Source organism: Callionymus lyra, chromosome 16 (assembly GCF_982586985.1).
Source record: "Callionymus lyra chromosome 16, fCalLyr1.hap1.1, whole genome shotgun sequence".
Taxonomy (NCBI): domain Eukaryota; kingdom Metazoa; phylum Chordata; class Actinopteri; order Syngnathiformes; family Callionymidae; genus Callionymus; species Callionymus lyra.
The window spans coordinates 12,475,876-12,490,383 of record NC_141833.1 but is presented as its reverse complement, the minus strand read 5'-3'; the positions used below and the strand labels follow the sequence as shown (position 1 = coordinate 12,490,383).

The window sequence follows — 14,508 nt, the reverse complement described above, 5'->3', positions numbered from 1 at the left end:
AAATTTCAACCTGAAGATTTATGGAGTTAATTATCTGGACAAAGCTGCTTTAAAACATCCTCAGACTCCAGGATTATCTTATAATAGACAAGAAAATTGGACGCTCGCCATCTTTGGACAAATACGTCATTTTGTGTTTAATCCGCTTCAGACCAAGACAGAATGATTCCTGATTGAGTTAGAAAATGAGTTGGAAAGTGGTTGTTTAATATTTTTTGAGTGGGACTCTCATTCTAAACTATTTTTTAAGCAATACAAAAATGTCAACAGGCCTCAAAAACAAATGCAGTTCATCAGTTCAAATCACTACTTCATCTTGTTACATATAAATTTCAAGTTTGTTTTGATACAAATTAGAAAAAGCAATTTACAGCTAATGGTCGTTCTGTGCTTTGGAACGAAACAATTATGTATCTTTGTGACAAAATGTACAAAATCCCTTACTTAAAGGATACTATCGATGGCCATAGAATAAAAAATATTCTCAATTTACTTCATTAGAAGATTAAACAATGCAAAAAAAACCCTGATTTCACCAACACCCTCTTTAAAGCAGAAACCTCAAGAGAACCAGATTCAGCAGTTCCTGGAAGTCAAAAACAAGAAGACACAATACAGTAGATGGATGGATGGATGGATGGATGGATGGATGGAGTGTTGCATCATGGGAGGAGCATTTGTACTCCATCTGCTTCTCTGTTCACGGATGACAGTGTTCAGAGAATGATGTCATCATCCATGATGTACACTGAATTGGATCTTTATGAACTTTTGATATCTTAGCTACATATGAACTACCCATCATTCAGTAAATCCATCTGCATCTCAGCGCTGATCACAGACCACCATAAAGTACACATTTACACAGTTTAAATGAACAAATAACTCATTTTCAAGCAGCTGATATGATTCAGATGAAATCATATTTTGGTACGGCGGCAATTTTGCTAATCGCTAACTCCATTGGAATTTTGCGAAGCATCATCAAGATTTCGGGGTGTGAAGCAGAGTCGCTGGCTCATTTGAGTGAGACACATTAGCAGGATCTTCACAGATAATATCTTCTTCTCTGGACAAACGAGAGGCAAAAAAAGCCACATCCGGGGTAAAAAAAGAGAAACGGCGACACAAAAATGAGAGGCGGACGAGTGAATGGAGGGAAGAAGCTGCTGAAAAACAGTAATGATAGAGGAAGAGACAAGGATGGAGAGATGGCATGAGAAGAGGAAATACAGAGTTGATGAGTGAGGAAATGATGAATGGACTGACGGAGAGACAGATGGGCTGCGTCCGTCAGTGAAGCTGTGTGGCAGAAAAACAGAGAGTGAGTGAAAGGGTGCTTATGGAGCCAGAGATGATGATGATTATGATGGGGGGTCTCGCTCACCCACCCACATGCAGAACCGAGCCCAGCGGCCAAAGTTCTCTTCTGTTAAATAGACTCTGGAAATACATCGTTTGAATATTATCTATTCGGAGGGTGATTTATACCCGTGAGTAAACAGTGCGTACGTCTTCACAGTCCTCACGTTTATCTTTCACCCCCTAAACTCGCGGCTTATGAATCAAAGCTTCCGCCAAAATGTCACGGAGACCGTCCAGTGATCTTTTCGGAATCATTCGCAGCGTCCGCCGCATGGAGCAACATCCATATACGTGTGCGCCGGAGCGTGGCGGAGGAGCGGCGTGATCTCTGTGTTATGGGTGAGATGACGGAACATTGGGTCCACGAGCTGGAAACGACTTGTTTACTCAACATTTGAAACCGAAAGGAATCGCTTGTTTGTGTCCAGTTTCCGGAAATGTTCCCTCTTATTTAAGATTTGATTTTCTGGGACAGTGAGTGTTACGGGTCAGTTAAACTGTTGGGTGGGCATAAATGTTTTTTGTTTTTTTAAATACAGTTTAATGCATTTTACCTCTTTCAACACTAAAGATACCAGCTTTAATTGAATGACCTTAAAGTGGCCCCTAAGGAGCTAAAATGTCGATAGTCTCTAAATTGTTCACCCTTGTGTGATTGACTTTGACACCTCTAAACGTAATTAAATGTCACGCTTATTTGAAACGAATCACTTGTAGCTACCCGTATTACTGAAGTTCCAGCGTTAATATGTTTGATTCTCAGCAAAGAACCTTAAAAGTTGTAAATCAATTAAATCTTAATACATTTAAAGGGAAATGATGATAATGGGTATCATTATGATAACCATCTGGGTACAAAGATCTGGGTACAGATGATTACACAATGGTTGTGTTACAGATTACCATCTGGATCCAGGAAGCATTTGAAGTTGTTAAGATAAAGCAGCAGCAGTGTGTTACTTTCAGAACAATTTGTTCAAACAAAAGTCATCTGGGTACAGATATTGAACTTTGGTTGTCTTCCAGATTACCATCCGGATCCAGGAATCCTTTGAAGGTATGAAGTATAGAGCCTCAGCAGTGGGTTACTATGAGAATTTTTTTCTTCAAAAAAAGACACCTGGGTAGAAATATTACACTTTGGTTGTGTACAGATAACCATCTGGATCAAGGGATTATTTAAAGGTTTTAAGATAGAGCTGCAGCAGGGTGTAAGGTTAAAGCCAATTAACTTATCAAATCATCATCTGGGTACAGATATTACAATTTGGTTGTGTTTCAGATTACCATCTGGATCCAGGAATCCTTTGAAGGTGTGAAGTATAGGGCTGCAGCTGGGTGTTACCATCAGGATTTTTCTATTTTAAGAAATACATCTTGGTAGAGATATTACATAATGGTTGTGTACAGATTACATTCTGGATCCAGGAATCCTTTGAAGTTTTCAAGATAGAGCTGCAGCAGTGTGTTACTTTCAGAACAATTTGCTCAAACAAAAGTCATCTGGATACAGTAATTAAACTTTGGTCTTTTCCCAGACTACCATCTGGACCCAGGAATTATTTGAAGGTGTCAAAATGGAGCTACAGCAGTGTGTTACGTTCATAACAATATGCTCAAACAAAAGTAATCTAGATACAGATATTAAACTTTGGTGGTCTTCCAGATTACCACCTGGATCCAGGAATTATTTGAAGGTGTCAAGAATAGGTGCTAGATCTGCATCAGTGTGTTACGTTCAGGAAATGTTTCTTTAAAAAAAGACATATGGATACAGATGATGACACTTTGGCTGTGTTTTAGATTACCATCTGGATCCAGGAATCTTTTGAAGGTGTGAAGAATAGAGCCGCAGCACTGTGTTACTATCAGGATTTTCTTCTTTAAAAAAGACATCTGGGTAGGGATATTACACTTTGGTTGTGTACAGATTACCATCTGGATCCAGGGATTATTTGAAGGTATTAAAATAGAGCTGCAGCAGTGTGTAACGTTAAAGACAATTAACTTTTTTAAAAATCATCCGGGTACATATATTAAACTTTTGTTGTACCACCAATTATTACTCACTTTTCTCCCATATCAAAATATAATATATATGTATATTTATTTTACTTTATTTTTTTTTCCAGATTACCATCTGGATCCAGGAATCTTTTGAAGGTGTGAAGTATAGAGCTGCAGTAGTGTGTTACTATCAGGATTTATTTCTTTAAAAAAGGACATATGGGTAGAGATATTATATTTTTACTGTGTTCCAGACTACCATCTTGATCCAGGAAGTGTTTGAAGTTGTCAAGATAAAGCTGCAGCAGTGTTATGTTCAGAACAATATGCACAAACAAAAGTCAACTATATACAGATATTAAACTTTGGTTGTCTTCCAGACTACCATCTGGATCCAGGAAGCATTTGAAGTTGTCAAGATAAAGCTGCAGCAGTTTGTTACGTTCAGAACAATTTGCTCAAAGAAAAGTCAACTGGATACAGATATTAAACTTTGGTCTTTTTCCAGACTACCATCTGGATCCAGGAATCCTTTGAAGATGTGAAGTATAGAGCTGCAGCACTGTGTTACTATCAGGATTTTTTCCTTTAAAAAAAGATATATGGGTACAGATATTACAATTTGGTTGTGTTCAGGACTACCATCTGGATCCAGGAATCTTTTGAAGGTGTGAAGAATAGAGCGGCAGCAGTGTGTTACGATCAGGATTTCCTTTTTTAAAAAAAGACATAAAGTATGGGTAGAGATATTACAATTTGTTTTTTTTCCAGACTACCATCTGGATCCAGGAATTATTTGAAGGTGTCAAGACCGAGCTGCAGCAGCGTTCTTCCGAAGAACTCCTGGACACACTTGAATGTCTCATATATCAAGAGCAATATTGAAACACAGGAGATAAACATAATTTTAAGAATAACAATACGGGGTGAAAACGAGCTGCTTGGCAGGGGCCTGCATGGGGCGTGAAATCTTATCAACATTCTCTCACTTGAACAGGGGGGCATCTCGGGTGCTCTGGTGACCCTGATCCGTGTCCATGTTACGACACGTTCACAGCCGAACTTGGCCCTCGGAGTGGAAAGCGTCCATCGATGCCGTTCACACCTCCATGGAAGCCGATTATGACGTCAGCACCTGCCGTTTTGGCAGCTCCTCTCTCTCTTTGTTATACAAGCGCTACACACATACGTCCATGACAAACACACACCTACACACACACACACACACACGGACATAATGGAGCAATTATCCTCTCCAGGCGCGATCTGCGCCTCTGATTGTAATTTGCATTTATTATTATCCTGCCAGAGGCTGCCGAGGCACAGGGACGGATCGTCATCCGCCGCCACGTTCGCACCCGATGCTTCGCCCAGAACACGAAGCCACAGCGAAGACACACACACGACCCATGTAGACACGCGGAGTCATTACCCAAACAACCGGTGTCGCCATTGTTAATGCCGATGGTTATTAATGACGCCGCGGCGAGAACAGAGTGTTCCGTCGGCCCCGAGGACATGCCTCGCGTCAAAACGTTGAAGGATCCTGCAGGGTTTTGTGTCAGAGATGTCCTGCGGTCCCATCATATGGAAGTGTGTGTGTGAGCGTCGGTACAACACACACACACACACACACACACACACTGAGAGAATGTGCTGGAGATCACTGGAGTGTGAAATGACTCTGTTATCATGTCGTCTGTGTGGAATATATTTCCCCATCAAACTTCTTTGGCAGGTGTGTGTTTGCCTGTAAATGTGTGTGTGTGTGTGTGTGTGTGTGAACCCCATCTGTTGTGGTGATGGATGAAATATGGCCGCTCTACACTGTCTTCAAAGATATTGTATTCATAACTTTAAGCTCTAATTCATCAACTCCTGGTTTTTTATTTGGATTTGAAGACGGGGTAGATGTTCTTCAGAACGGTGTGAGCAAGCTGCCCTTTTTAATTTCTTTATATCCAAAATTTAACCCATTCCTTAAAGCAATTTACAAGAGTTTCCTTATGGCTCTACAAAAATAACAAAGGAGAAGGCGGGACAAATGACATTGGGTTTTGATTGACACGTCATTTCAAATGATTGGAGGATGTTTTCAAAGTATTGTTAGTTAGAATTGTGACAATAATGGCTTATTCTTTGGCTTAATTGACTCCATTTGGGAGTGTGAAGGACATTTTAAGCAAAAAGAAGAAGAAGAAGAAGTAGACAATATTTCTAATACTACCTTTGAGTTACACAAAATGTCAAATGAATGGTACAGGTTGAGTCTTGTGTTGTCTCTGGGTCAAGGTGACCTGGAGTACCGAACAAATGGGTTTGTAGTATCCCTTGTGTTGCCTCTGGGTCAAGGTGAACGCGCACTGTTGTTTCCGGAAATAAATAGGCAGTGGTAAAGGTCGTTCGCCTTGACCCTGGGGCAACACAAGAGATACCACAAAGACATTTGTTTTCGAGCCATCGGGTCACCTTGACCCAGAGACAACACAAGGAATACCACGACCGCATTTGTTTTCGAGCCACCGGGTCACCTTGACCCAGAAACAACACAAGGAATTCCGCAAACACATTTGTTTTCGAGACCTTGACCCAGAGACAACACAAGGAATACCACAAACACATTTGTTTTCGAGACCTTGACCCAGAGACAACACCCTGGTCTGGAAAAGTGCTATATAAATACAAATGACTTACTTACTTACTTACAAGGAATACCACAAACATATTTGTTTTCGAGACCTTGACCCAGAGAAAACACGAGGAATACCACAAACAAATTTGTATTCGAGTCCTTGACCCAGAGATAACACAAGGAATACCACAAATACATTTGTTTTCGAGACCTTGACCCAGAGAAAATACAAGGAATTCCACAAACACATTTGTTTTCAAGACCTTGACCCAGAGACAACACAAAGAATATCACAAACACAATTGTTTTCTAGACCTTGACCCAGAGACAATACAAGGAATACCACAAACTCATTTGTTTTCGATACCTTTACCCAGAGACAATACAAGGAATACCACAAACACATTTGTTTTCGATACCTTTACCCAGAGACAATACAAGGAATACCACAAACAAATTTGTTTTCGAGACCTTGACCTAAAGACAACAAAGGGAATACCACAAATACATTTGTTCTCGAGACCTTGACCCAGAGATAACACAAGGAATACCACAAACACATTTGTTTTTGAGACCTTGACCCAGAGACAACGTAGGGAATATCACAAACACATTTGTTTTCGAGACCTTGACCCAGAGACAACACAAGGAATATCACAAACTCATTTGTTTTCGATACCTTTACCCAGAGACAATACAAGGAATACCACAAACACATTTGTTTTCGATACCTTTACCCAGAGACAATACAAGGAATACCACAAACAAATTTGTTTTCGAGACCTTGACCCAGATACAATACAAGGAATACCACAAACACATTTGTTTTCGAGCGACCAGGTCACCTTGACCCAGTGATAACACGAGGGCTAATACATTTTTAAAAACTTGTTTATTAAACAACAGAAATATCTTGTATTGTTGATCAAAACACTAGTTAATTCTGCTGAATCGTGTATAAATCCAACATGTCCGCCATGATAAAAATAATATTGTGGAGTCGGTTGACAGAAAATAGGGCGAAGCAATAAAGTGCGTAGGAAATATGAGCACCATTAGACTCCTAATTAAGTTCCGATAAAAGCAGGGACTGGGTCATTTATTCAAGGAACTACGAGGGCATTTCGTCCTCCATCTCTCTTTGTGATGTCCTTATATTCACGGTCATCGTCATGGCGCCCTGTGGGAGGCTCTCGATCCGTTCGTCTTGTGATTCGGTCTTAATAGTTGGGACGTCTCTCTCAGAACATTGCTCTTGACAATCAGCCGACACACTCATTCTATGTCCTCAGGAACTGGTCCTTAATTGAAAAAGACTCTCTCAGGGAAAATAAAGCTGTTCTATGAAATTTTAATGTGAAAACCCTTTGATATTGACTTGAATTAGAGCTCGAGAACTGACGGTTTTACTTAAATAGAATCACATGGCAGGTATTTATTTATAACCTCATCAGGAAGTTCAAATGCAAAATCATTCTATTAGAAAGAAAAGATTAAAAACATTGGTAATTATTTCGGAAATTGGTTCAAGGTGGATTTATACTTGTGTTTCTGGGTAAAAATAAAAGAGTTGGCGTCGTAGATTTTGGTACTTTCTGTTAAAGCCACTGTGTCAAACTAATAGTTATTTTTATGTGGTCGGCCAGAAGGTTGCCTTAAATCAAAGGTAATGGTGAAATGGTGACTTATAAAGATGCCATTGTTTAAGATAAGATAAGGAACTGATATTTTCTACAGTATTGTACAGAGACCTTCAATAACAGGAAAACCGACGTCAAAGAAAAGGAATTTTAAGGTAGAAAAACCCCCAGATGGTTTTGATACGGACATTTTGACAAACAAGTTTAGTAGACATAGCGCTTTGTGACCCTGGTCTGGAAAAGCGCTATATAAATAAAAATGACTTACTTACTTGCTTACATACAGTATACTTTCTCAAAGTTATATTATGTTAGGATTTATGGCCTGTTTTGTGATTGAGTTTAAAAACGGTATGTTCAAGAGTCCTTATTAAATATATTTATTGTTTCATCCTGCAAACTATTTTTGAGTTTTGATCCACCATCAACATCTCATATCCTACTTTTGACACCATTTATCACGTACGGTAGAGAATATTTGTCGCACCCAATTTCTGTAAGAAACAGTTTCGCAAAATGCTAAACAAATGAATCAATGAATCAAGCAACACCGACTGGTCGAGATACTCATTGACTTTTTCTACTGAATTTGTTTGAGGTACTGCGAGTAGGAAATGTCTCGGAATATAACCGTGTGTACAGTTTAAATTCAGGGAAATCAACATTTTATTTGGAGTTAAAGATAACAGTGTGTACAGTTTAAATTCAAGGAAATAAACATTGTATTTGGAGTTAAAGAGAGCGACGACTGACACTGACTGATACGTCAATCTTATCTCCAGTAGACGACGATCCATTATTGTGTCCTTCCATTGCTTTCTATTGTCTTGTCTATATACTTATGGTTGGTGACTTGATGTTTCCTGCAGCCACGAGTCCAGATACGAACGACTAGCACCTCCACTGTGTACCTTAATGAACACACAACCTCATTCTCTCTCCGCCTCGCAACATGCTTGACTGGATCGTCGGCGTAAGTGAACGAGTTCTCGGGGGAACGTTCAGTCCGAGCGCCTCCGTCGCACTGGCTAATTGACGTTATTGTGTGTGTGTGTGTGCGTTTCAGACGTTTTTAAAAAAAGAAAGCCGGAGTGGGAGGAAAGCGTGTGTGTTTTCGATAATCCTAATTATTTTTATTTTTTTCGCGATCATGAGCTGCACGATTATTCGACCCCGTCAGTCAGATGACCGATCGCCCGTGAGGCGGGTCTGAAACCTGACCCTCAATTCTGACAGAAAGTAAGAGCCGTGAAGCAAAAGTGTTGAAGGCTGGAACGCCATTAGACACACACACACACACACACACACACACACACACACACACACACACACACACACACACACACACACACACACACACACACACACACACACACACACACACACACACACACACACACACACACACACACACACACACACACACTTATTTGAACCATTCATCCTTTTATTAGCAGTGCGAGCTCTGTATGCACAGCTAATGTAGCAGTTACAGCCACTTATTACTTGACAAATGATTAAAATGAGGTTGAAATGCCTTGAGTTTTGATTTTAAAAAACAAATTCCCTCCAAGATTAAATGTATATATATACGCAACATTACTGTAATTTAGTAGAACTTTTAGAATATTCCAAAACTGGGACAAATTAACCGAAATCCAGTTAAGACATACTTCATAAGGGAAGAAAGTTTATTAATTTATCTTCTATGCCGCTTAATCCCTTATAGTCTGCGGGGGGCTGGAGCCTATCCCAGTTTCTTCGGGCGAGAGGCAGGGGACACCCTGGACAGGACACCAGTCTGTCTCAGGACACACCAAAAGACACACAACCATTCGCGCACACACTCCTACCATACGGTCACAATTCTCCCAAATTCCCGATCAACCTCTGTATGTTTTTGGACTGTGGGAGGAAACCGGAGTGCCCGGAGTAAACCCACGCAACACAAGGAGAACATACACACTCAACACAGAAAGGTCACAAGTTGAATCCCTCTCGACCTGGAAGCGAACCGGCAACCAAGTGTTTAGTTTATTCACATATTAAATGCTGTATTTTGCAATATTTCAACCACATTTTAATAATAGTGTGATGTTTGAATAGTAACTGGAAGACTTGACTTGATACACAAAACAATACACAAAGTCAGAAATTACCCAAATACAAGGAAATAAACTTAATAATTGTTGATAAGAATGAAACCATTTTGAACTTCGAGAGATATTTTGGGAAAACTTTTCTGAAAATAACACACAGGAAAAATAAATAGAAATAAAATAACTATAATATTTATACAAACAAAACAAAATACAGAAATAAATATACAATATATATATATATAGAATATAAAATAAAAGTAAAATATTAAAGGATAAGGTGGGTGTTGAGATTGATAAAAGATATGTGTGAGCATAGATTATAAAATATGAAATAAAACTTTGCCATTTTCGAAAAAATCCCTTCTGCATTGTAAGATTGTATTTAAAAAATATATTTATCTTTACATTACCTGATAATATTTAAATTATTACAGTTAAATAGTACACTTTTTAAGTCATAGCTTTTCCCACAATGACTGAACTCGAGTTTTTAGAAATATTTCCTACAGTCCCTGAAGGCATCTCATCGAGCAGCTCCATATACGGTCATTGTTGTCGTCTGGGTTGCCAGGCAACGACTCGCATCGAGCTCCACCGCTCCGAAGCAGAAAAGTGAAGTCAACAAATTGAACTTTAAAATGCGGTTATTGTGAACAACCACCTGTTGTGTCACTAGTTAGTTAGTTAGTTAGTTAGTTATTATTTCGATGACAACATCCGTGACGGGTAAGCTCTGTTAGCTCATTAGCAGTTAGCTTTATTGTACTTTATCTAACAAACAATAGTGAAACATAGATGGATAATTCACTTGAAGTTATTTAAATACAAAGTTTAAATTGTGTTTGAATAATTGGCTAATTCAACCTTGTTATTTAATGACATTTAATATGTTTCTAAAAACATTTTTTTTTGAATAAACAACTGTTTTTTTTGTTTTTTTTATTTGGAAATTCTATTTTCGCGTATTATTTTTCTGATTCAAACATATTTTAATCTTTTAATATTATAGAAACTTAAACAACAACTTCAACAAAATCTATACAGAGTATTTTTTACTCTAATTTGATCTTTTCTGACATAGTATTGTCCTTTTTTTGCTCATGTGTTGTTTGTTTGTGCCTTTGTTGGTCAGATTATAGACCAGAAAACACCCATAATAAAAGACACATTTAACTTGAATGTCAGATGAATCTATAATCCCTCGAGCATCAAGACAGATAAACAAAGGTAGGACTCGAAAAGAAAGAAATCTCTTTTCCCAACAGGTTGCTGAACAGTCGTATCATTGTGCTGAAGAGGCTCGTTTAAGTATGAGTTTCCATCTGGTGAATGGTCAATATCTGAGAATGGTGCTTCCGTTCACCTGACGCACGAGTCAAAAGTGATGACTAAAGACTTTCTAATTATAAAAAGGCGTTGTTTTATTCTTTCCAACAACTATAAGGAGACTTACAAAGCAGACTCTTCCTCCGCTTTCACTCCCACACCCCAAGGGCAGTTGCTAAATCCTCTTAAATGATGGCGGAGGGCGCCCCAAATCGTGGCACGATCTCAGGAGCTATTATCCTTCCACTTTCTGATCCATCAACACAAGTTTGTGTCTGCCTACGGCCAACTGCTGAGGAGCGATTGCTAAGCATTTGTCGGTCCCTTCAGCAGAGCCGTCTATGTTTTCATCCATTCAAAGAAAGTTGCCCACAACTATTGTAGCCTCCTTAATACACACCTGATGTATTTTTCTAAAAAAGTACTTTAGTGGTGTCGAAAATCTTCTATCAATCCAAACAAAATGTACAATCACAAAATATTAAATAACAGTTTTCTCCTCTTTTTAGAAAAACATCCCATCAAATTCCTACGACATAGGTTTGACTATCTATACAATCCATAAGGACAAGGATATTTTTGTTAACCCTTGTGTTATCTCTGGATCAGAGTGACCCGGTGGCCAAAAAACAAATGTGTTGTCTGGGTTCAAAATATCCACAAACATATTTTCTGTTTGGACCTCTGGTTCACCTTGACCCTGATAAAACATGAGGGATACCACAAACATATTTGTTTTTAGACCTTCGGGTCACCTTGACCCTAAGATCACACAAGGGATACTACAAACATTTATTTTTGGACCTTCAGGTCACCTTGACCCTGAGATAACACAAGGGATAGCACAAACATATTTGTTTTTAGACCTTCGGGTCACCTTGACCCAGATCACACGAGGGATACCACAAACAAATTTGTTTTTTGGACCTTCGGGTCACCTTGAGCCTGAGATCACACGAGGGATACCACAAACAAATTTGTTTTTTGGACCCCCTGCTCACCTTGACCCTGAGACAACACAAAGGTTAAACACTGGCATCTTTATAGGTCATCAACATGGAACATTTAACTTCCCTGATTTTGAGCCAACCATCTGGCGGGCCACATGAAAAGACTTGGCGGGCTAGATTTGGCCCCCGGGCCTTGAGTTTGATTAGAAATTAGCTATTTAACAGTTTTGCTAAAATCTCTGGTTAAGATCTTGCATTTTTGTTACACATACACACAAGTTTGAGTGGTTTAACGTGCGAAACAAATCCATAACTAACTCTGTTCACTTTCAGGCTAAAAGTGTAGCACAAGAACATGGATTGTGGCGAGGCTGTGAACACCATCAGCATCAAGTCAGCAGGTAGTCGTGTCATGTAACTCATTTTCGACGTTTCGATGTTTCTAAGGACTTCATGTCACGTCCAGATAAAGCAACATACCCACTTAAGCCTTTCGAGCAAGTCGCTAAAATTGGAGACGAAGGACACCTAGAGGAGGACCTGGATAAAAACCAAAAGGCTCCGGTTGAACTCATACAAAAGGTGAGTTTTTAAACTATTTCAACTTTGGATCAGACTGATGACAGTGTTTTTCAGTTTCTTCAAGCTGTGAAGAAACCAGACATGAACCTCGCCAGGAACTTGTGCCGGATGAGTGAGTGTCGTCTCCACCATGAACCTGTTCAACTTCTCATCACTTCATTTGTTTTTATGATCTTCAGTCCTCGTCTTTGAGCCGGACTATCCTGAGGCCCGGGAGTTCCTGACGCTCATTCAGAAGAAACTTCGTCAAGGTGAAGATCCCTCCAGTGAAAACACACACTACTCCTACTAATACTTCTCGTTTCTTCTTAGACAACGAAGACAACAACGATGAACAAGAGGAATCTTCAAGCAGCGGCTCATCCTCATCATTAGACGATGACGAATATGAAGGGAAGAAACAGTTGGTTTAGCATTAGCGGTGTTGGTCACTGCTACACACACGGTTTTGATTTATAACTAACTCTGCCAAGGAGGTCATGGTATGGTATGTGTGTCTGCTTTAATAACTATGTAATAAGCATAAACTCAAAAATGAATGGATTTCAAATCAAATCTTCATAAAATGTTCTGTGAAGAAAGAGACTCTTGGATGTTACCGGGTTGCACCTGATCTTGCTATCAATATTTCAAATGCCAAAAAAAGGTATTCCATTAAATAAATACAATAAGGGAATGGTATCTTGATGTATTTGTTAGTCTGGTTATATTAAGCTCAACTTTACCTGTAAGAATTATTTTCAGAAGAAGTTAAAAAATGCTAGCGAGTTGATGGCATACTTATCTTAGTGCACTGGCGGTTAGAATGCATCAGGATAGTGTACGTACTAACTAGTACACAAATTCTCCACAGATAGTATGTCTCAAATCAAACACTGCAGCTACACACTAACCGGAAATGACACGACAGCTTCTTCTTCTACTACTATTTAATGATGAACAACCAGCTGTAGGAACTATCGTCGACACCTGCTCTGAGCACGTTTGGGAAGTTTGGATCAAGAAATATGAAAAACGAAAAATATGACATGAAAAACTTGCATCGGTATTCAGATGAAATATTAACTGAGGGGGGTTTCGCTCTCAACGTTTTCTCTTGACGCCTCCATTTGAGTGGTAGTGACGTAACTTCCATTTACAACGCCACTAAGATGGCGGCCGTTTAGGGTAGAAAGTATCCATCGATCCATACTCAGTTGACAATTGAGTGTGCATGGAGCACTACATTTTGCATACTAAGAATTGAGACGCACTTATGCACTAATAATACCAAGTTTAAGTACGCAAGTACTAGTACTATTTGAGACACAGCACTGGTCGCTAAGCTAGCGTTTAAATTTCCTTTTGAATTATTCTGAATTTGTATATTTATAGTAAGTAAGTAAGTAATTGTTATTTGTATAGCGCTTTCCCAGACCAGGGTCCCAAAGCGCTTAAACAATCAAAACAAAATTCAATAAAGTATATACTTTAAAGGTCAAGATAATACTAATAACAACACAGGAGTTCACAGAGAATCAAGGAAAAGCCTGAACAAATAAAAATGTTCCAAAGCTTAGTAGCAACAGCCTGGAAGGATTTTAATCTAAAATAGACAATAGATTGACAATTAAAAATGTACTCAATTGCGTTATTTAAAATGAGAATTCGGGTCATAATAGTATATGGTCTTCCTTTGAGGTCTAAATGCATGAGAATATCCTTTGAAACAGCCTTGTTCCAATCTTAATTCGACCAGAAGAAACCCTTGATATTCCTGCGCCAGAGAAGGACTAAATAATCCTCTATCTCCAGTTTCTCGATGCATGAGCTCGAAGATTAAAAAAAAAGAAAGTATGGAAGGAAATGTTGATAATTCATTTTCAGAGGCTAAAGTTGATCCACTATCTTTTCCGCTGAGTAAA

The 14,508-nt window shown here is 39.0% G+C and overlaps 1 protein-coding gene across 1 annotated transcript; it reads left to right on the top strand.

The window, feature by feature from the left end:
* The first annotated feature begins 10,330 nt into the window (after positions 1 to 10,330).
* On the top strand, positions 10,331 to 13,251 carry erich2 (glutamate-rich 2). The gene is made up of 6 exons (XM_087811409.1): positions 10,331 to 10,472; positions 12,356 to 12,423; positions 12,489 to 12,604; positions 12,659 to 12,716; positions 12,784 to 12,855; positions 12,917 to 13,251. Exons 2-6 carry the CDS (start codon positions 12,378 to 12,380, stop codon positions 13,015 to 13,017), a joined length of 393 nt encoding a protein of 130 aa, XP_087667535.1. The 5' UTR covers positions 10,331 to 10,472; positions 12,356 to 12,377; the 3' UTR covers positions 13,018 to 13,251.
* Positions 13,252 to 14,508: the final 1,257 nt, after the last annotated feature.